The sequence below is a fragment of the Bos indicus x Bos taurus genome, chromosome 16 (assembly GCF_003369695.1).
Source record: "Bos indicus x Bos taurus breed Angus x Brahman F1 hybrid chromosome 16, Bos_hybrid_MaternalHap_v2.0, whole genome shotgun sequence".
Classification (NCBI taxonomy): domain Eukaryota; kingdom Metazoa; phylum Chordata; class Mammalia; order Artiodactyla; family Bovidae; genus Bos; species Bos indicus x Bos taurus.
In genome coordinates, this window is record NC_040091.1 from 60,755,710 (window position 1) to 60,779,953 (window position 24,244).

The 24,244-nt window shown below is 40.6% G+C and overlaps 1 protein-coding gene across 3 annotated transcripts in view; it reads right to left on the bottom strand.

Moving 5' to 3' along the window:
• Nucleotides 1–24,244, bottom strand: part of ACBD6 (acyl-CoA binding domain containing 6) — a 205,881-nt gene continuing 181,637 nt past the window's right edge. Inside the window, exon 8 of one of the 3 annotated variants that reach the window (XM_027565486.1) lies at nt 1–2,202. In XM_027565486.1, the coding sequence (XP_027421287.1) occupies nt 2,138–2,202 (65 nt within the window). In that variant the 3' untranslated portion in view covers nt 1–2,137. Of the gene's footprint in view, nt 2,203–11,257; nt 11,547–24,244 lie in introns of those variants that run through there. The other 2 variants (XM_027565485.1, XM_027565488.1) reach the window with 2 other exon arrangements.

Sequence of the window (24,244 nt, forward strand, 5' to 3'; positions counted from 1 at the left end):
TTAAGCGGAAATGAGTTTTGTTTTATTGCCTGCTGCTGAAGGGCGCTGGGCATGCTGAAAGCTAAATAAAAAGCACATCACTGCCTCTCTCTTTCTTGGATTGGTCGATGGGCCCTTTTTGCAGTCGTTGCTCCAACTGCTCTAACACGGTGACTGGAGCCAAAAAGAGAGAGTGCAGCAAAGTCACCCCATCCCCACTGCTTGGTAGGACCACACGGAAAGCACAGTTTCAGCTGCGAGCTCTGGTGAGGAGTCAGCTGCAGGTCTGGGAGGTGCGCCAAGCATCCCTTTGCTTCGGGAGGCAGAGCACAGGTGGACAGAGCCGGACCCCCCACGCTCACCCGCCGCCTACCTAGAGACAAGAACCATTTGTACGTTCCCCGCTTGAGGACTGTGTTTAGCCAAACACGCAGGTTCAGGGCTGCAGCATCTCAGACGCTGCTCTGAACTTGCATTCAGACCTCAAAGCCCCAGATCCCCTAAGCTCTGGATTGTCGCCCTCACCCTTCGCAGTGTAAATTTTGTATAGTTAAAAAGAAATGGAGTCTCATTTCCTGGGAAAAAAAGAAAAAGGAAAAAAAAAAAGGACCCACCCATCCTTATTTATGGCCATGTGACTGGAACACAGAAGCTGGTGCGTTTGTTTGTATGTGCCTCCTGTGTGTTGGCATGATGAGATGTGTATGGTAAAACTATGTCAAATAAATATGGAAATTCTTTAGAAGCCAGTGTGTCTTGCTTTTCATTTGGCTTTCTGGAATGTTTTTCTCTTGATGTAATAGAATACAAAGCTGTGCTGACATAGATCCCTTTCATCGCCAGAAGGAAACCCAAGGTACACCTCTGAATTTGGAGCTACTTACAACTGCAAATACCTGTGCTATGCAATAAAGGGTTGGGTAGAGGAAGTTCTCTGATTTTTCTAATAATTTTTCTTTTTTCAGTTTTCTGGGGCCCAGTCCTCTGTTTCAAGGCTTAAGGAATGGGCAGAGAAAACTAGTTGATTCCATATTTAGTTACCATTTGTCCTGTTGCATTTTTTTAAAAAGGTTTCACATGTTTAATACTGAGCCACACAGGACACTAGTGAGGAAACAGGAAACATTAGGAGTCAAGCTCTGTCTCTTGCATGAGCTGCTCAGACAGCAGTCATGTTCTCACTACTGTGATTTGCTTGGTTGAGGATGTGGGTGACCTTGACATAGCACGAATGCGTTCCACTTCATACGTGAGGCCCTTCTAGACCCAGCTTGGTTCTTCTCCAGTGTCTTCTTCTGGAGTTATACCCAATTTTATTACCAGTTTTCATTCGAATCTGTTGGGGAAATGGGATGATTCTGCTATTGTTTCTTGGCCAGGAATCACATGATCCTGAAAGTCTTGTGAGAAGACGAGAGGAGCGAATTCAGCTGCACGCAGTGATGGCAGAGAAGAGAAAAGAGCTGTCCTCTTGTGTTGTTGAAGTCCTTGACATGTATACGTTTTCTCCCTAAAGATGTGCAAATGAGTGTATTTGGGTGAGAGGTGAACAGAGCGATAGAAACACCTCTTCAGTGATAGAAAAGCCTGGACAAGCTTTTCCAGGAAAATCTCCATTCTTTTTTTTTTTTTTTTTTAATCTGCAGGAGACTTTATTAATGTGCAGGACCTGAAGTTTTGCTAGAGTGGAAAGAGCAACAGAGATTGCTTAATAAAAAAGTTTAAAGTAATGACATTTCTTTAGAGCTGGGGTTCCATCTAGGAAAAACTAGTGCTTTTTGTATTAGGGATTAGATTTGTTTGTTTGACGAGAAGATCCAAACAGAGGTGCACTGAACTATATGGTAACTATTGGCCACTTGTGGCTATTTCAGTTTAAATCGATTAAATAAAAAGTTTAGTGCCTCACACCAGCCATATTTTAAGTGCTCAATAGCTATTTTAAGTGTCTAGAGGTTACTGTATTTGGATATGTTTCTATCATCGCAGAAAGTTTTGTTAGACAGTACAGATGGAGTCTGGCTAAGAAGAATGGGCAGAGATAGCTTATTCATCACCTGTTTAGCTACTAGTTATCCTGGAATACTTTGTATTCTCAGCCTCCATAGACAGTGGTAGCACCAACTTTTTTTTCCTTTTTTTCCCTTTGGTTTGGTCCCTACAGACCAGCTCCTGGAGAGCATGATTCTCTTCTGACAGTGGCCTTTCCAAAAGGACAGTTGTCTAAAGAAGAATAAAGGAAAGAATTATAAAGAAAAGAAATCACTGGCTAGAAAGAATGAAATAAGACACAAACTCAGGAGATCAAAGACTTAGCAGTCAGTGTTTTCCACCTCTTTCTGAGCTATTCAGCAAAAATCAGAAAAGGCTAATAAGCCATCAAAGGCAAGTCAGTATGTTGTAAATTCTAACCAGTTGCCAAACCAGAAGTAAAATCACAAGAAAGGTAGGTGATCCTCAACGTAACTGAATGTCTCTTCCTAGATTTGGTATTTGAGACCTAGTTTAAAAATTGGCCTGTACAGTCTAAGTGGAAAATTGTTGCCGCCCTGTGCCAAGTCTCCTAGAAGGCTATTTCAGTTTCATCATTTGGAACTCCTGATGAATCTCCTCCTCTGCAGCCTGTGCAGTGAGCGGGGAGCCATGGAGCTGGGTCTGGGTGCTTGTGTGGGTCATGACTGTCTCAGGGAAATAAGCACTGTCAGCTCAGTCTCTGCTGCTGGGGAGACACTGTGAGTTAGGAGGGAGGGTATAAAATGGGGCCAAATCACTAGGAAGAGGGAACTTTTATTACTATAATTCTAAAAGAAGTAATAAAAGCAACCCATCCAAACTATTAAGGTCTTCTGAATGATCAGCTGCTGCCCTCAGCATTCTGTCAGAGAAAGTGGGCGTGGCTTCTCCACGGAACATTTTTCCCTTTGTCATTTTTTCCTTCGTTTTCTTTTCTCACTTCTGTCTAATATGACGTCAGGATTTTCCTTTAGAATTCTTTCCTTTGGTGATTCTTCCTTTGGCCATCTCCCCCGTTAAAACACAAAAACTGAACTTAGGTATGTTATTAAGTAGTAGGTTATTTTGTAATTAAACTAACAAGTCACAGATGTCCCTGACAGAATGTATGTCTTCCCTTCCCACAGAAGGAGGAAAAGGTTTCCATGTGACTTATTCATCCTTCAGGTTGTTGAGGAGATCACTGAAATGGCCAGAACTTTCAAGGCTGATACAGGTTAGGCTTTCTCTAGAGCTGGGGGAGAGTTTATCATCTGTCTGTCTATCATCATCTATCTATTTATTTAACTGAAGTATAGTTGATTTACAATGTTGGGCCAATCTCTGCTATATAGCAAAGTGACTCAGTTAATGTGTGTGTGTGTGTGTGTGTGTGTGTGTGTATTCTTTGAGAGTTTTTTTCTTTCTTTTTTTTTTTTTTTTTTAAGATTTATGTTTCTCTCACTTGCATGCCAACCCTGGACCAGGATCTCCTCTTGGTTGAGAGGGGCTTGGGGGTTTTGGAAAGGAAAAATTGCTTCCTGAGAGATAAAATATAAACCCCCCAAAATGGTCTTGGCACACACTTGGAGTTGGAAATAAGCAGGTTCTTTTTTTTAAAGGCCATTAAAATGGTAAATAGGTTTCAACAGATGGCTTCAGTACAGCAGTGGAGAGCTCAGGCAAGGACTTTGGGGTTAAATCTCATATTTTAGTCACCTGGGACAAACATTTATAAAGTTGACAGCTTTCTCCTCATCTCTAAATAGAGACGGTGAAGGTTGCCTGCTCCCTGGCCAGCTGATGGGGGCTGCCTGTAACCTAGGGAATTGATCGTCACTCTTTTTGACACCTGTCACGCTTACAGCTCCCCCAGTCTACAGGAATATGATAACCAAGAACCTATATGGCGGATGGGCCAGGACTTTTATACTCAATATGTGTGCTGGCTTTATTATTTTTTCAGAATCATTTTAACATTTAATGCTTCTCAATTAAAGTGATTTCCTGGAGTGGATGCCAAGCTTCGTTTAGAATGCGCATTAACCACTTTCTGTATCGGTAGTTAAAGGCACTGAGGGATTTAAACAGCAATCCACAAGTCTGTTCAGTCAAGGTTTGCTGGAATAAAGCAGATTATAAACAATAATATATGTCTTTCTCTTCTTTTTTTGGAAGGTGTCCAAACTCACAAACAGAGCTAAAGTGCTGTAAACATATCCAGGAGTAAGCTTTGGGCTCTGCAAATGTACTCCATGAAAGCCACAGCCACTGGCGGTGCCACTTTTTATCCTGAGTGTGTATGTGTGCACGTACTTTAAAAGAGCTTTTTATTACACAAAGTGTCCATCAACTGAACTTACCTTCTAAATATTAAAATGGAAACCAGGGTTGCTACACAAGTGAGAGGAAAAATAAATCCTGGCTGCAGTGTGGATGATGAATTTGCTGCTGCTGCTGCCTAGGGCGGCCGTGGAAAGGCACCTCTCTACTCCTTAATGCCCTCACAGTCTCTGAGGTTCGGCCACTGCATCTAGTAAACTTAGGTTCAGATGGTCTTTTTCTGCCTCCCTGGTGGTTCAGTTGGTAAAGAGTCTGCCTGCAATGCAGGAGACCTGGGTTCAATCCCTGGCTCAGGAAGATCCCCTGCAGAAGGAAATGGCAACCCACTCCAGTATTCTTGCCTGGAGAATTCCATGGACAGAGGAGCCTCGTGGGCTATAGTCCATGGAATCACAGAGTTGGACACAACTGAGTGACTTAACACTTTCACTTTTTTTCAAGAATAACCCACCCTGAGTGCTTAGAGTTCTACCATGAGGCAGAGCATGTTATGGCGGGCAGCTCCTGGATGTTCACTTTCTGTTTGTAACTTCGGTGTTCTAGGAAGGACTCATGTTCATTCCTTCTAAGATATGTAGGAAGAAAGTGAGAAGAAATCTGTTCTGAGTGTAAACTAGTTTGTACTTTGTGACCATCTTAATCTGGTTTTTAGGGCTAGGAAGCTTTCTGTTGGTGGAGGAAGGCATACTGCCCTCAGAAATGACTCCAATTCATGAATTTCCAAGAGAAAGTAAAAATATACAATAATGACATTTATTTTATAACCATGCAAAGGAGAAGTGATATAACAAAACATGGAAGAATTTGAATGATTTATATATAAAAGTAAAAATAGTAATAAATAAAAAGCCACGAACTCCCAATAACTATGATGATCCATACAAGGATTAAGCCATTAAGTTCTGCTTTTCAGGTAGGAGCATGACAAGAATATTTCAAGGGTAAGTGAATAAAGATGAGATTAAATAGCCTTTCCTGTTCAATCCTTTAGTGTAATGCCAATTAATGTGTATTTGAAAAATTGATCATACTTGGTGCATAATAAATGTTAGATGATAAGTATAACAAGGAAGCTTTTTTCCCCTTCATTCTAATAATTACTGCACTTTGACCTAAATCCCTCTGATGAAGGAACTGTGAATAGTTTCTGAAATAATTAAAGATGCTCAAGGTAAAGCTTCAGTAACGATCATAATAATTTTTCAAATCACATGATTACAAAAGATTGCACTGAAGTCTTTTTACGCTACAAGGAGAAAGTCCAACATGTGTATATAAAATCCACGAAGAAGATTTTAAATCCTCAACCTCTGTGGTTACTTTTGGTGTTGCTTTAGCTTATCCTGATAAGGTGGTACAGGGAAAACTTGGGACTTGGTATCACAGGTTTGAATAACCACCCTGATTCTGGAAAGATATGATTGTGTATATTGAAGTGCTTGATATATAATAAAGCCTATGTAAAGCTGGGCATTTCCACTGTTTATACGTGTATAACCTCGGACAATTTCCCTAACAACTCTGAGTTCAATTTCCTCATTTGTAAAATAGAGAAAATACCAATTATTTCTACTTTTATAATTCTGAGTTTCATTTAAGATGCTTATGTATAAAGTCCTATACAAGGTAAGGTGTAATTACTGTTACATCATTAATGTTAAAATGTATTGACTTTAAGATACAGCAGTTTATGTGTTACTAAGAAAAAAATGCTGCCAATTCAACTATGACATTGTTTATAAAAGATATACAATTTTGGATACATTAAAATGTGAAAAAATGTGCATCTTAAAATTCATCAATTATAATATTATGGCTACTATTAAAACATTTGACTCCAAATGCCTTAAGGATTAGGATTTAAAATTCACTCAATAATATATTTGAACTCGACATTTTTATTACTTATGGGTTACACACCTTTTTGTGATAAACATCTACTTATGAAGGTGATCATTTAGGGACCTGAAGTTTGATGAAAGCCTTCATGTTTCAGCCATTAAATGCTAAAAAAACATGTGAAAGTCTCATGTTCAGCTGAAGCATATGTTAGCCTGGGCACTAACCCTTCTGCAACCCAGGCTCAGCTCTGCTCCAGTAACACACCTTGTTCATTAATCCTCAAAGATGCTATATTGTACATGGAACAATAACCCATAGCCAAGTAGTTAAACCTGGCAGAAAGCTAAGAAATACCTATTTAATAGAAAGGTTCAATGGATTATGACAACCTTTCATCAAGAAAATGCTGAAACGTTAAAAAAAAGATAGAAAAGATTCTAGATACAATACTTTGGTTGCTACCCTTCTACCTAACAAGCATCAGAGATAACAGTATGTGTCCAGTTGGCTGACTTCTTGTCTCTTTATTAGAAACATAGTTATAGTAGGTTTAAATGATTTAGTTTTTGATTATTAACCTGTGAATTTCTATGAGACTTTTCAAGATAGTCCATGCAATATCTTTGAATGCGTGTGCTCAGTCATGTCCAACTCTCTGCAACCGCATGGACTGCAGCCTGCCAGGCTCCTCTGTCCATGGAGTTTTCCAGGTAAGGATACTGGAGTGGGTCGCTGTTTCCTCCTCCAGGGGATCTTCCCAATCAGGGACTGAACCTGCATCGCCTACATTGCAGGTGGATTCTCTACTGCTTAAGCCATCGGGAAGCTCTAAAATAAGATAGCTTCCAAAATCTCCTGTGTGGCCCCAGGTGGTGCAGTGGTAAAGAACCCGCCTGCCAATGCCAGTATTTTGAGATAACATCATATAAGTACTTTTCAATATCCATGATAATGGGAAAAGGGAATGACAGTGGCCTAGAACAACGCCTGTCATTTAGAAGGCTCTCAAGAAATGTTTGTGGATTGAATGCAGGAGGAGCTTTAAAACTTCACATGAATTTTGTGGACCAAAAAAGGGCTGAGATTCAGCAGATTTGGTCTCAACTATGGCTCTGCTACTGCTCTGTGATCTTGGGCAATTTAAGTAACCTGTTAATATCTCAGATTCATCCTCCTTTAAGTGGCCTTAAGAGCCCCTGCACTACCTACTCTACAGTACTGTGGAGGGATGATAGATTAGATAATGCCCATGAAAGCATTCTGAAAAGTCAAAAGAGCTAATGCATATAAAAAGCCATCATTAGTCACACAGAATTGAACACATGGGCTCATTTCTACCCTGCAGCAGAATCAGTTTAGGGTCCAACTTTTTGGCCCAGACTTCTTTAAAAATTTCCAACTGTGGTGATCAGTGATAAAACTGTAGTCTAGATATATTGTTGAAATCATGAACATTTTTTTTTAATAATAAAAAAAGACACAGCAAGACCCTATACATCATCCAGTAGAAGCACTTAAAACTGTGAAAATTGGTTCAAGTCAACAAAAGATTTCTCATAAGTATGGTAACAAGAAGACAGAAAAGAAGGGGTTCTAAATGGGATTCACAGACCCCATGGAGTTCAGAGATGGGCTTCAGGAGACCTCAAGGTTTCATGTACAACACTGTGTTCTAGGGGAAGAATGAGCCGGAACTCTGCAAGAGTTAAGAACACTGGTGTAGTTGACTCAAGCTAGAGTTCTCAAGGTAACAGTAATTCACATGCTTTCTTTTGCCTTTTTTATAATGTTTGCTTACATGATTCTCTCTTCATTCCTTGTTTTTCCCTAGTGTGTTATCAAGACTACTGTAATGGCATTCAGGGCCTCTTATGTGAGTTGGTTGAGGGCCAAGTAAATGACAGTGTTGAATAAATATTAAATACAGAGTTATTAACTTTGTTCTGATCACAATATCTTCAGAAAAGGAAAAGAACAAAAAGCAACACGTTCCGCTTTTCACTGTATTAAGGAGATAGGAAAATGGGGCTGGGCATGCTTTTGTGTTTAGACACACACATCCACAGAGGTGGCCAGGGGACAAGACAATAGAATAAGTGTGGAATTGAGAACGAGGTGAAAGTAGATGGTAAACTGTAAATAGTCTAGAAAATGCTAGTGGTGAAGTAGCAAAAAGTAACTATTCATGACTCTGACAAATGTCTCTAGTTACCCATTACTTTATGAGGCCTCCAAGCCAACTAGTTTCCAGTTTGGGAACACAGTGGAGACTCGATTTTTAAAATACTCATGTACAACACTGCTATATTTAAAATAGATAACCAACAAGGACCTACTGAATAGCACAGGGAACTCTGCCTAATGTTATGTGGCAGACTAAGTGGGAGGGGAATTTGGGGACAAATGGATACAGGCATATGTATGGATGAGTCCCTTTGCTGTTCACCTGAAATTATTACAACATTGTTAATGGCTACACTCCAGTATAAGATAAAAACTTAAAAAAATACTCATGTACACTAAAAATAATAAATCAGAGAACTCGAACCAAGGATGAAGGTAAATGAAATCCCAATCCCAGTAAACATTAAGGAAAAAAAGAGACTGATTACTCTTAAGTTTTTGTTGAACCATGATTAGAATTGAACCTTTAGGGAATTCCCTGGCGGTTCAGTGGTTAGGACTCCATGCTTTCACTGCTGAGAACATGGGTTCCATTCCTGGTAGGGGAACTAAGATCCCACAAGCTGCTTGGCATGGCCAAGAAAGAAAGAGGAAATGAACCTTCAGAAAACGGTTTTCTAGAACATTTTCAAATGCTAATTGGCTTGAACATCACTAATCTGTCCAGGAAAAACAAAAATCTGCAAAACAAAACCAAACTTACACTCAAATAAAGTATGTCCTAGTTTTATCCTGCTGAACTATATGAAAAAGTGGTTCGCCACATATCTGAGGAAGTGAAACAGCTTTCTGGTCCAGTACAGTTGTGTTCTTTGAAGGTAAGCAGTGCGGCTTTGGCAATGGAGCTCGTGATCTGGCTGATGTGTGATGTGTGTGTGTGTGTTAGGCGCTCAGTCGTGTCCGACTCTTTGCGACCCCGTGGACTGTATCCCACAAGGTTCCTCCGTCCAAGGGATTTTCCAGGCAAGAATACTGGAGTGGGTTGCCATTTCTTTCTCCAGGGGATCTTCCCAACCCAGGGATCGAACTCGGGTCTCTCACATTGTGGGCAGACTCTTTACCATCTGAACCGCCAGGGAAACCCTGAGCCACCCGTGAAAGCTGACGTGTGATGCACTAAGTAATTGTTCAGTCATTTAAGGGGAATGAAAGCAAATCAAGATCCAGTTTTCTTTGACATTTATGGATGAAACCTTCCCCTTAATAAGGCACAGGGAGATGATCCATAGATTGTTATATACGACAGCAAGGTTTTTGAAAATTTAGATACTGGTGACCAAAGCATAGAGATTTTGGAAACTGATTTTAGAATGTGCTTGAAAATGTTAAGTTGATGACTGTTTCTAGTGATAGCTTTCAGTGCAAATCTGAAACCTTTAAAATCAAAGTAATAAAAGCCAAATTACATTCTTTATTTAAAAACAACTATATAGTTTTAGATGTGGCAAAATAGCTTATTAAACACTTGTCTAAGAAATATCAAGGTTGAATTACAAACAAGAGATGAAAAAAGGAGTTTCTTGATAGCTTCTTCCTCAGATAACTACTCTGTAAATCGGAAATGAATGAACACTTTTTGATTTGCTAATGTCCTAAAAATGCACAAAGTACTATCAGTTAAAAGCTGTATGCAATGTCTTGGTCGCTTTTACTGTAAATAATGAATAATGTTTCTTAAAACACATTCAATTAATGTGGAACATGAGGTTAGCTGAACAGGAGGTTGCCATGTAGCTGGGATTGTGGGAAAAGAAGAGATAACAAAGAGAAGGCTCTGCTAGAATTACAGTAACATTTCAGGATGTACTAATGTGCATATCTCTTCCACAGATAATTAAGCAGTCATTTAAAAAATGAATAATCTTGGTGAATGGTTTTGGTTTACATCTCAGAAAATTAGACATTAGAAAAATCACAAAATAAGCAGTATTATGTAATATGCCTCATTTCTGCTCTGGAGGGGCTGGTTGAGCTAATGCAACTCTTGTCCATTGCTGAGGGTGCCACTAAGCAAGTTTATTCCTTGTTATCTTAGGAGTGATATGTTAGAAAAATGATCTTTTAAATGGTCATCTCTGCATCTCAACTTGTTTCTTTATTTCTCTTCCACTGACAACTATCTATACTTTCCTTACATAATAAGAAATGTTAAGGAACTCCCCAGATGGAGTTCTTGAGGCTTAAAGGGGAGCCAGTTTCAACAGTGGTACACTTGTCTGTCCTTTAAATAAAACCTGTGGTATAGTTGTTTATATTTTTAATAAAAAATAGAAGCTGTCCAGAAATAACTTCTATCACACCTAAGTACTGGAGCACTATGGCTATTTCATGTTAGACCCCAACAGGCCTAACAGTTGAGGCCTGAGCTAGTCATAGAGACTGCTGCCATATGCGACAGGGACATTATAGCCAGTGAAAAGGGCTTGAGGGAGGTTCCTCCTTGTTTTGTGAAGGTGAGTTAAGGAATCCTGACCTACCCAGTGAATTGTTCAGAATTTGTGTTTCCATCCTAAAATGCCCACGATTCTTAGGTATTCAGTGAATCTGGTTGTTTTAGCTTCCCAATTCTGTCTAACAAAAGAATAGACACTTTAGCTACTTATTCAGACCAGCTGTACCAAATGCCAGGAAATTGTCCGAGCTCCATGCCAATATTGGGGTTTCATGGAACTTTCTCTAATTGTCAGTGTAGTACTGCTGGGTCTGTTTCCCTTCTGTGTGTGTGTTTTCTAAAAGAGCAGCCATGTTTAATATTGTGAAATACGACACATCTCCTCCTGTCCCAGCCTCTAGAACAGTGATAAATTTCAGAGCACGCTCAGCGGAATTGGACTGTATTATGCACAGTACACGTTCATCACCAAAACGGAACTCGCCAGAATGTATGCAAGTAGAATATACTGCTGAGACTTCAAAATTCCAGTTCCTCACAACTGATTTTATTAGCCAACATATACCAAAGATGGGCGGCAAAAGACGTGTCATTTTTGCAGTTTTCTTCCACCACTGGAGCCCTGCGCTGTTGTGGACCGTAGTTTTCCAGTCTTTTGATTAAGCCTTGCCTGTCGTGTGCTGCTGTAACATCAAAGTAACTGCTTTGCACCCTGTCACCTCCTCTGGCAGGCAGCCGTCCTGGTCTCGGAGCGTGGGGTCGGCCCCGGACTGGAGCAGCAGCTCCACAATGTCCAAAAACTCACAGGCAGCAGCTGATGGGGAAATCAACAAATATGGAAACCACGTTACTGTGAGACAAAGAGAAACCACTGTACTTCAGCAGGAAAGGCAAGTGCTGAGCAATAAGAAATTGTGAAAAACGAGCAATGTGACAGACTGGGGGTGATCAGGCCTTGGAACGAAACAGTGCTGTAACAGTGGATTTGCTGGTATTAGGAAAATCAAATTTACCCCTGTGCTTGCCCAGAAGCCGACAGTCAGACAAAGACATTTTTTTGAATTGTGAGGCTTTTAGACTCTATTCTTCAGGATGGGAATGAAGGGAAGGAACAAAAACTAGTTGAAGTATTTCTTTTACTTTGATCAAAATAATGATATGTTTGTAAGCGAAGTCAAAAGGCTAAAAACACTGTAAATGTTGAAGAAAAAACTTTTGTCTTCGAAGAGGGAGTAAGTGGGTAACTAACTGAACTTTAAAATTAGTTAAACTAAAACAAAAACAGTGGCCTAGTAATCAGACCATCCCTCTAAAGAAAACAAACAAAAGGCACCCACCACGCAAGGCATGTGAAGAGGAAAAGGACCCATAGACATCAAAACTTATCATGAAGTACTGCCCCCAGACCAAAAGGCTAGAAGACAGCCATCCATTCTTGTGCACATGTAGAGAAACTTGATTTATGACAGTGCTGGCATCGAAGATCAGGGAGGAAACAGAGCTCCATTAAACTGTAGGGCGCTGAGACAACCAGGCTAACGGCAGAAATGGCATTTCACAGAGGATCAAACGTAAGTGGCAGTAAACACGAAAAGATGAGCAACCACATTAGTAATCATGGAAAGAAAAAATTTCATACCCACTAGAGAGCTGAAAACCAAAAACTGAGACAATACCAAGCATGGAGCAGGGGGAGCTCCCCTCCGGACTGTGGGGAGCGCACACCGTGCCTCACTTTGGACAACCAGTTGGCATTACACGTTAAAACTAAACAAATGCCCACCGTTGGACCCAGCAATTCTACTCCTGGTTATATACTTTTCAGAAACCTTTGTGTATGTTCTCCAGAACACACCTGCAAGAATGGACATACAGTAGCCCTGTCTGTGAAAGACTCCAAATGTAAACAACCCAAATGCCCATTGAGAATAACGTGTAAAAATAAAATACTGTTTACTATGAAATCCCCACACAACAAGGAAAACTAATGAACTATAGTTTCACATGATAGGAGTTCGTCTCCAGGTCTTAAGGTTGAAGGAAAAAAAGCAAGTCAGAAGAACACACACAGCATGTTTCCACTTAAAATTTTAAAAGCAGACAAAACTAAACACCATTGTCCAGAGACACAAATCTGTAATGAAACTATAAGGGAAAACAGTGATACAAAATTTGAGCGTTAACCTGGGGGCCCTGTAGGGAAGTCCATGTAATTGGATAGGCATACATGGGGTTTCAAAGACATCAGCAATGTTCCCTTTTTTTTTTTCACTTTCTTAAACTATGTGGTAGATACAATTTTTTAAAGCTACATTTTAAAATTTTCATATTTATTTTATATACAATTCTGTAGTGTGATATATTACACAATGGCAACAACAAAAGGTTTTAAAACAAAGGGAGAGCAAGAAGGGTAAGGGGTTTGATTCAATGAGTGTTTTATTGAACATATACTATACCAGTTCTAGCAAAGATATAGGTAAGACTCCTGCTCTGAGGGGGAGAAGGCAATGGCACCCCACTCCAGCACTCTTGCCTGGAAAATCCCATGGGTGGAGGAGCCTGGTGCGATGCAGTCCATGGGGGTCGCTAGGAGTCGGACACGACCGAGCCACTTCACTTTCACTTTTCACTTTCATGCACTGGAGAAGGAAATGGCAACCCACTCCAGTGTTCTTGCCTGGAGAATCCCAGGGACAGGGGAGCCTGGTGGGCTGCCGTCTATGGGGTCACATAGAGTCGGACCCTACTGACTCAACTTAGCAGCAGCAGCAGCAGTCTGCTCTGAGGAATTTAGAAGGATGAATATAACAAACGCTGTGGCAGACAGGGACACACACACACACACACACACACACACACACACACGACAGGTGAGGTGGGTGGAAGAGAGGAGAAGGAAGTTGAAGGATCAAGAAAAACACACAAGTAGGTGGTATGTATGCTGAGCTTTGAGGACGGAGTAAAATTCCAGATAAACTGAGAAGGAAAGGCATTGCAGAGTGAGAAAACAGCATTAATGGAAGGAGGAGGGGATGGGGAATGCTGAGGGAACTGTCTGCTGGCCCGGAGAAGCAATACAGAGTCAAAGGCAGAGAGTCTGGATTTAAGTCAAATTATACAAAGCCTTGAAAGCCACACTGAGAAGTTTGGCACTTACGAGGAGAGGAGTAGCATAATTTCAGCTCTAAGTTAGGATGATAATTCTGGAGTGACCTGGAGAACCTAAATATCTGTGGCAGACAGAACAGTGTAAGGTGACTGTGGTAGTCTTTTAGGGCGCTTGAAATTAGCTAGTGTTGGCAGGAGTATAAAGAAAGTACTGAATTTGAGAGCCACTGAAATTCAGGTAGGACACAGCAAAATACAGATGTACTTCAAAAAATTTGTGAATGATAAATTTAATAATGAGGTTGATATAATGTCATATCTGTAGATACTTAGTTAAACATTTAACTATTTATATTTTGCTTTTTTTTTTTCTGGAGTGAAAATATTTTGTTTCAGATTTCAAGTATTTTTATAGACTTTTGAAAAGTTCTTAGGCCCAAGACCTGTCATCATAATGCTTACTGAATGAAACAGTCTGAGTACTTCTATGCTTGATAGATAAAGAAAATCACTGATAAATTTGATTATATAGAAACCTAAAACTGATAAATTTGAACACATAAAAATTTAAAACAGCTATAGCACACACACATGAAAATTTGATATACAAAAATAAACCATAAACTGGGGAACATTCACCTATATAACACAGACAAGAGCTAATGTCCTTAATATTAAAAAAAAAAAAAAAACAAAAACTTTGAACAAATCAGTCCAAAAGAACAATGGGCAAAAGAATTAGAAGAATCAAGAAGACACCTATGTTTCGAGTCTGTGAGAACACATAGATGTGGCTGACATCTCTAAAATAAGGAATCAAAAGAAGGAAGAGGAGCAGTTTTTGGAGAGAAACAGAAGCAGAAAATTATTGAGGGGGAGAAATAATATTCGTTTGGGACATGATAAATATGTGGTGTTGGAGGATGTCTATATTGATAAGGTCAGACAAGAAGGTAAAATTTGAATATGAAAAAAGAAACCAACAACCCATCCACCCTATACACACTGTTACCTCCATTTTTTGGAATTTGGAAAAGACCCTGATACTGGAAAAGATTGAGGGTGGGAGGAGAAGGGGGAGACAGAGGATGACATGGTTGGATGGCATCACTGATTCAATGGACATGAGTTTGCACAGACTGGGAGATAGTGAAGGACAGGGAAGCCTGGCGTCCGGCAGTCCACGGGGTTGCAAAGAGTCGGAACGACTTACTGACTGAACAACAACCTCCATTTTCATCATACTGTGTGACTTTGTGAAGATGCATGTTTTTGGATCAGGATTTTTAGCAATTTTTCTGAATACCCTGTTACATGTTTATATTACATGACTTGCTTGGCCAAAGAGTTACCTACCTAAGGTGGTTTACCATGCTAGAGAAATACTTTTGAAAGAGACAGTGTCCTTACCAATAGACACATTCATGTGTCTGGGAAATAAAAAGCTTTAGAGATAAAGATTGTTAATGCCAGTTATTAAATTTTCACCTGTATTTTTTACTACAATTTACATTCATCCACTTTGGTTTTTGTTGTTGTGAATCACCGAACGTATTTTATTATTACTCTACATTATCTTTACTGGGCTTTCTTCTTCCTGTAAACAGACTTTACTCTTCACTAGCTCTTTAAAAGCACCATTAGCAAACCTACTTACAATGACTGTCCTTTACCGCACCTGGCCTTCTCTCTCCACCATGCTTTCAGCAGACTACTGCAGTGAGCTTGTATCAGAATGACCTGGAGGCACCACCCCAGGTTTCTGATTGGTAGGTTTGGAGCAGGACCGAGAATTTACATTTCCTAACAGGTTCCAGGTAATGCTGCTACTGCAGATTTGGGACCTCACTTTCAGACTCAGGGCTCTACCAGCGTGCCTCCTCCCTCACGCTATTTGCCAATTTTCACAGCTAGAGCCACTTAACTCACACGTGTAGGGAGGAATACAGGCCTCTCATTGGTTCCGAATGACGTAACTTTACGTCGGATTTGATGCGGGTAGCAGACATAACTTTGTCTGCCTTTGCTGAGTTTTCCGGCTCCCACACCTCATCTCTTCTTGGATTCCTTGCTGGACGTGCTATTTCCTCTGCGACTAGGCCTGATTTTGCTAGCTCAGTTCCTTCTGGAAGCTGAAGATGAAGCAGGTAAGTTCACTTCCTACTTCTGGGACTCTACCTGGTTGCCTCTGGACATCTGTTTTACAGTGTTGGTTTGCCTGTGCTGGTTTCTTTCCGTTATTTGTTGTTAAGACTCTGAAGTTTGACTTTTTCTGTGCCTGAGTCTAGTGTCCTGCATCTGGCGTTCCTGGGACTGACTTCAAATATCCAGGCTACCTTCTCTGCTTTTCAAACAAGGGTTATCTATTCGGTTGAACAACGTCGTTGCTATTTGTATGACTGCTGCCCATTCTTCCTCTATTTTCATTTCTATAGAGGAGCCCCGAGGGCTACAGTCTGTGGGGTCGCAAAGAGCCAGACACGACTGAGCAACTAACACAACACACATGTTTCCAGACCCCTCAACCTCAGGCTCCATCTTCCTCATGTTCTGAGCCTCAGGGCTGGGTTGGTCTTTTCCCTCTATAAATGATTACTTTTCTGGTAAGATCAGCACCTCGGCTGACAGGTTCTAATGCCAACTACATGTATGGCTTAGATCCAAGTTAGTCAACTCTATTTTTTCCTTTTTAAACTGGTGTCAAGGAGGTCTATGAGTTTGCCATGCAAAGTATAGTCTGAGATCAGTGGCTTTTAGCATACTAGGGGAGCTTGTTAGAATCAGATGAATTGCTCCCACCTGAGACTAATTGTGACTCAACTTGACCAATCACTACTTTTTCCAACTTCCTTATGTCACCACTGATGTAATTTTACAAACCTATGTTGGGTGAGTTTCCTGATGACATTGTGAACTATAACCTATAATCCATGATTCTCTAGGAACCCAGAATCTGTGTACATCTCACATTTGTTGTTTCTTAGTGTATCTTTTGACCAAGCCCTTTTCAGCTATATCAAGATACCAAAGGAATGTTTGTTCATGTTATTGGCCATGATCTGATTAGGGTCCAGGGTGGATGAGTACCACTCAAATTCAACAATAAAGTTTAGATGCTTAATGTAACTCTGGCCCACAGAGCTACCATCCTAATAGCTCTCATTGAAACAGAGCAGAACCCTGTGACACTTGCAGCCCCTCCCCGCCTTGTCCTCTGCCTGCCTTTTACCTGTGGAAAACTTGAGTCAAAAAATACCTTTAATCAGAGAAATGTGAACATGTGGAAACAAAAGAAAACAGTCAAAGGAGACCACATAATAATAATGTATTCATTAAACATAGTCAGGGACCTTCAGTTCCTTCTCAAGGGCTATAAATAATATTCTAAGCCATATCCTGTGAGTTATGTTATAGATACTGAAACCCCCACCAGATGGAAGAAGTTAATTACATGATGACCAGATTGTAGCCATGACATGTGTGCATGTGTGCATGCTCAATCCCTTCAGTTATGACCAACTGTTTGTGGCCCTGTGGACTATAGCCTGCCAGGTTCCTCTGTCCAAGGGATTCTCCAGGCAAGAGTACTGGAGTGGCTTGCCATCTCCTCCAGGGGATCTTCCCAATCCACGGATCGAACCTGTGTCTCTTATGTCTCCTGTGTTGGTAGGAGGCTGGTTCTTTACCATTAGTACCACCTGGGAAGCCCCCACAACTCTGGGAACTGGCTTTCAAGAAATGGAGACAAACCAATCCTGGAACTGAAGATTAACTGTATTGACAATCAAGATGACCCTGGTTAGACCACCGATGACTAATTTCAAGATGACTGTCAGAGCTGACTCTCCTGTTTCTGCCTGTAGCCCCCTCACTCTGTCTATAAAAGCTCATGCCCTCTAATTTCATTGTGGTGTGGGGTGGGGCGGGGGGAGTCGGCTTTTGGACAGATGTCTGGCCTCCATCCCCTCCAGGTTGCTGGCATCCAAACTCAAGCCAACTTTCCTTTCTACCAACCTGGTTGCTTTGTAGGCTTTTGAGAGTGACCAGTGAGACCCCCACTTTCAGTAAGTTTTTTGTCGCCCAACTTGGGGCTGACTGCTGCAGCTCTTGTGCTTGATGACACCTGGCTCTCCTGGGTTTCCCATGGCCATGACAACGTGTGAGCCTGCTGCTTCTGACTAGCTGGCTCCGAAAAGAGGATTTGGGGGACGTTCCTAGAAGCTGCCAAAACCATTTGTTTTGAGGATCCTCCCTGTTTCTCCCCTGTTGGCACTAGCTGCCAGCCTACACTTTTCCTTGGTGGAATGGAAACATGCATTGGGGATGAGGTGACGAGCTCCAAGATGGGATAAGTCCACTGGTGTGCGCTGGGCAACCTTCCCATTTGTGAGTATGAAGTGCTATTTGGGCATTCTTGCCATTTGGTTCTGATATATGCGTGACATTGAGAACTGTGTGTGGGCACCAAGTGCTATTTGGGCATCTTGCCAACTGGTTCTGACACCTGTCTACTGTTGAGGACTGCCTGTGGGCACTGAGTATCATTTGGGCATTTTGCCAGTTGGTTTTGATGTCCAACTACCATTGAAGACCATTTGTGTTGGGGAAGTGTTTTTTTGGGATTCTATACCAGTCACCCTCAGAGATGGTTTGTGATAGATCTGTTTTTTGGTGTGTGAATATGTAGTCCATCTGTGTGACTAGTATCTTTGTCTTTTGTAAAATGAGAAATTCAGGTTAAATTCATTAAGAAAATTCAAGCTATGAAACTATGATTAAAGGTGTTTTTTTTTTTTTTTTTTTTAAACTAACGTATGGCAATAGTGTTCTTTAGATTCTGGAAAAACTGGTTAAGATGAAACTCTTTTGAAATTCCCAAACCTGGTTCTTTTTATATATGCAGTTACAGAAAGCTAGCTTGATAGAATTCCCACCTCCCCACCCCACCCCCAGAACTCTGATCCTGAGAAAACAAAAATATGCCTAGGAGAAAACTTGAAGTTAACTCATCATGCCCTTGAAATACAAACACAACCCACTTTGCCTGGGACTTCAGCCCTGGGTTAATCAGAAAACTTCAAGCCAAGTTGGGGAGGGGGAGGAGGAGGAAAAAGAAAAAGCAGGTTTCTAAAATCGACTGTATAAATTTGACCTGTTATTCATAAACTGATAAGTTTAATTGCAAAGGCTAATTCGTGAAATATAAAAAGATGAAACAATGAGATCTCTGGATGTTTGTGTGTCTCACGATGTGTTTTTGGATAATATTGCTGAGATTAACTTGTAGAGGAGCTCTATTTAATTGGTTTAAAAAAGGTCAAACAAACCTAAATTTATCTACCTTTGCCTCCTTGCAAGAGCAAGAGGGAAACTCAAAGTGCTTGGAAATTGTGCTATGAAAAATGTATGTCTTTAGAGGTTATGAAATATGTTCTCCAGTTTGCCAATCAGAAAATGCTGGTATAATATTTCAATGACTTGTTCTTGGTTTTGTTCAGGTTTTCAAGGGTTAAAAATTGTGATACATAAAAATGATTAGGGAAGCATTTCAGTGTGTAAGGCAAGTAGGAGATACATTGTTGGTGAAGGAAGGTATAAAGACTGGATATATTGTTAAGGAAAAATGATGATTTTGTCCTATAGTTGGTTGTTGGGAAAAAAAGGGACAAATCTGTTTGGATCCAGAAAATAATAAAAGGTTTGTGAAAAAGGAACTTTGAGAAATGACTTTTGTATGCTATCAGGATTAAGATTAGACTGAATTTCATTGGGTAAATGAATTTTATTATTATTAACAGTAAACTGATGCAAGACTAAATTTGTTTTTTCTGTTAAGAAAACAAAGTTCTCCTGGAATATTGATCTGATTTTGGTAACAGTGGCTTCTAATGGAAAGTTATTGTTTTGCTTCTAACCATACTTTTGACCCCAATGTTCAGGATGGAAAAAAAAAAACTGTCCAGTGAAGTTGTCACAGAGTGTAACTACTCACGATGTGTGGCACTGCTGGCTTAAGTTGACTGCTTAGAGCATAAGTACAATGTCTGTGTGGCAGTGGGGCACAAAGGATAAAACTTACGGCCGATAAAGCGTTTCCTCATTAACATACCTCTGAGCCTGTTCATGATTAGTGTTCCCCCAATGTGACAATTAGGCAAATACATAAACAAAAAGGAGGCCTGTCACCGAGGGACATGGATAGACCGAGAGCAGGTAAGTGAGCCATTCTGGGAACGTTGGAAAGATGTACTGCTTATCAATGCCTTATATGGAAATATTTACAGCTAAAAGGGGAAAATGATGTAAGACGTTTCTACATATTGAGGTATGGGGATATTCTGGCTTATACATGATTTGATTTGAACTTTAGGTTAACCAAATCAGCCTATTTGTGTACCTAGATGTACATAGTACATCTGCTTTAACCATTGGGAAAAAAATATATCCAGAGAATAATACAAAGATGCATTTTGATTACTATCCTCATTATAAAATGTCTAGTAATTTTCAAATGTTTGTCCAGGTACTATGACAAAGTAATCAAACAGAGATAACGTTTTCATAGTACAAAATACTGATGTGAAGCACAATATCTGATTATTTCCAGTTCTGTGTCCATTCCCCAAATTAGGCAGGACTGTGTCCCACATGTGAGCCTATGGACCTCAGGGCTGCTCCAGGTTCTTTGAATTCTGCCTTGATTGGTTGGAGGGTTGGGCAGCTACTGTAGTACCTTATTCAGGATCTGAGCAGAAGGAAGCATGAGTGCTCAAAAGCAGAAGAGCTTAGTTAGGTGTACTGAAGGACTGTTTTCCTTCCTTTCCTCTTTTCTCTTGTGATTTGATAACCAACTTCAGAGTTGTTTGGATTTTTTGTGTGTGTATCTGGTGGATCGCAGTTACCATGAGGTTCAATATAGCAGTCTGTGTATAAAAAACATTGTTTCAAGTTGCTGGTCTCCCATTTCAAATGCATTTCCAACATCCTGCATTTGTGCTCTCCTCAGGATTGCTGGTTTTGATACTGTGTTTGTATAGATGATTTCCTACCTTTATTAAGTTTGCCTTTACTAGTGAGCTTTCCCCTTCATAATTTTGTTTCTAGTTGTGATCTTTTTCTCCTAAAGAAGTTTCTTAAGCATTTGTTGCAAAGATAGTCTGCTAAGTCACTTCAGTCCTGTCCGACTCTGTGTGACCCCATAGACGGCAGCCCACCAGGCTCCCCCGTCCCTGGGATTCTCCAGGCAAGAACACTGGAGTGGGTTGCCATTTCCTTCTCCAGTGCATGAAAGTGAAAAGTGAAAGTGAAGTCGCTCAGTCCTGTCCGACCCTCAGCGACCCCATGGACTACAGCCTTCCAGGCTCCTCCATCCATAGGATTTTCCAGGCAAGAGTACTGGAGTGGGGTGCCAAAGCTAGTCTGGTAATGCTGAATTCTCTTGGCTTTTGCTTGTCTGTAAAGCCTTTGATTTGTCCATCAAATCTAGATGAGAGCCTTGCTGGGAAGAGTATTCCTGGCTGTAGGTTTGCACCTTTCATCACTTTGTTACCCCACTCCCTTCTGGCCTGCAGAGTTTCTGCCTAACAATCTGCTGCTAGCCTTATGGGAGTTCCCTTATGTGTTATCTGTTGCTTTTCCCTTGTTGCTTTTAATATTTTCTCTTTACTTTTTGTCAGTTTGATAGCTGTGTGCTTTTATGTCTTGTTTCTTCTTGAGTTAATCCTGTATGGGACCCTCTGTGCTTCCTGGACTTGGGTGAGTTTCCTTCCCATAATAGGCAAGTTTTCAGTGATTACCTCTTGAAATATTCTATCAGGCTCCTTCTCGGGCCCCTGTAGTGTGACTGTTACTAGATGTGATGTCCCAAAGGTCTCTTAAACTGTCTTCATTTCTTTTTTCTTCATTCTGGTCTATGGCAATGATTTCTCCCACTATCTAGAGCTCACTGATTTGTTCTTCTGCCTCATTTATTCTGCTATTGATTGCTTCTAATGTATTTTTCATTTCAGTTATTGTATTCATCAACTCTTTGGTTGTTCTTTATATTTTCTCTTTGCTGAAAACTTATTGTAACTTCTCAATCTGTGCATCCATTCTTTTCCCAAGTTTTTGGATCATCTTTATGATCATCACTTCGAACTGTTTCTCACGTAGATTTTTCTATTTCCACTCCAATTCTTTTTTTTTTTTTTTTTTCTTTTTTAAGAAGTTTTATCTTCTTACTTCGTCTGGAACATAGTCCTTTTCTATCTGTGGTACGTTACATTTCTTGACCTTGGAGAAGTGCCCAGCAGTGCATTCCCCTCTCATCATGCACGGGCAGGGACCAGCTGTTTCCAGGGTAGGTTCTGACCTGAGTTTACAGACTCAGTTCTGCAGGCTGCAGGATCATAGTTTTGTTTCTGGTGCCTGCCCACTGGTGGGTGGAGCTGGGTCTGGTGGGTGGGGCTGTGCTAAGGGACCTGTGTAAAGGTGGCTGTTGGGTGGGGTCAGGCCTTGGCGCTTATGACCCAGGCAAGATGTCTACCTTCCATGAGCATTCATGTAGATGACATCCTCCAGTATCTCTGCCACCACCAACCAGTGTCCACATCCCCAGGGTGACTACAGCTGCCCTTCCCTGCCCCTACCTCCACCAAGATGGGTCTGGCCTAGGCTCCTACAATATCACTGCTTTGGCCCTGGGTCCTGGTATGGGAGACCTTGTGTTGTGCCCTACAAAAGTGGAGTCTGTTTCCCCAGTCCTGTGGAGCTCCTGCAGTCAAACCCTGCTGGCCTTCAAAGTCAAAGTGTTCTGAGGGCTCCTCCTCCTCATGTTGGACCCCTAGGCTGGGGAGTCTGACATGAGGTTTAGAACTCTCCTGTGGGAGAATTTCTGTGATATAATTGTTCTCTAGCTTGTGGGTCACACACCTGGGTGGTACTTCAAGTATGCCCCTCCTACAGTTTTGTTGGGGTTTCTTTTTTGTCTTTGGAGGTAGAATATCTTTTTTTGTAGGTTCCAGTCTCTCTCATCAATAGATCTTCAGCAGTTGTGATTTTTCTGTGCTCATGAGAAGAGGTGAACTCAAGGTCCTTCCACTCTGCCATCCTGTCCCTTCCAGATTCTTCATCTGTTTTGGACTGTGCCAGTTAACATATAGAGCAAGATTCCCTGCCCCACCCCCCATCTTTTTGTTTTATTGAAGTTAATATTCTTCATAAAAATTTGGTAAATTCTGGCAATGTGTCCACTTGTGTAGCTACTATTCAATAGAGACAGAAGACCTGTTCATAACCCCTGAAAGTTCCCTCCTGCCTCTCTGCAGTCAATCCTTTTACCCAGCCCATAGCCCCTGGCAACCACTGACCTGATTTCTGTCTTTAGGTTTTGCCTTCTCCACAAATTCAGAAATCACAGAGCACATAGTCTTTTGTGTCTGGCTTCTTTCACTGAGTGTGATGCTCTGGAGATTCATCCACGCTGCTGCATGTATAAGCGGTGCTTTCTTTTTTATTGCTGTATTCTGTTGTATAAATACATGTAGGCATGTGGGTTGTGTCCAGTTTTTGGCCATTACAAATAAAGATCCTGTGAACACTCGGATATGTGTCTTTGTGTGGATCTTTTATGTTTTCACATCTTTGGGTTAATATCAGGAGTGGGATTGCTGAGTCACATGGCAAATGACTGTCTAACTTGAATAAGAAATTACCAAACTTCCAAAATTTGTATTCCCACCAACTGCTCTGTATCCTTGTCAGCACTTATTACTGTTACTAAAATTCTTTTTAGCCATTCTAGTCAGGTTTATAGTACCTATAGTACAGATACTATGTAGTATAGTCAGGGCTTCTTATTGTGGTTTTTAGTTTGCATTTCCCTAAAACCTAATGATGAACATCTTTTTATATGCTTATTTGCCAATCACTTACCTTTGGTGATTTATCTCTTCAAATCTTCCATCCATTTATTAATTGGAGTTTCTTTTTATAAATTTAGAATTATTCTTTTAAAATTCTTAGATATAAGTTTTCCCCCAAATGTTTCATAAATATATTTTCCCACTCTGTGACTTGTCTTCTATTAAGAGTACCTTTTGAAGAGTAAGAATTTTAAATTTTGAATGAAGTCCATTTAATTTTTTTCTTTTATGTTTTATGCTTTTTGTGTCCTATATAAGAAGTCTTTCTCTATCTCAAGATCACAAAGATGTCCTTCCATATTTTCTTCTAGTCCTCTATATTTTAGCTCTTATGTATTGGTTTCTGATCCATTTCAAGGCAATTTTTGCGAAGGGTATGAGGAAACAGTTGAGGCTTGTTTTCACCCCAGCATGTATGTGAATGTCCAACTGTTACAGCACCATTTGTTATACAGCCAATCCTTTCCTCCACTGACTTACCCTGACGCTTCTGTCA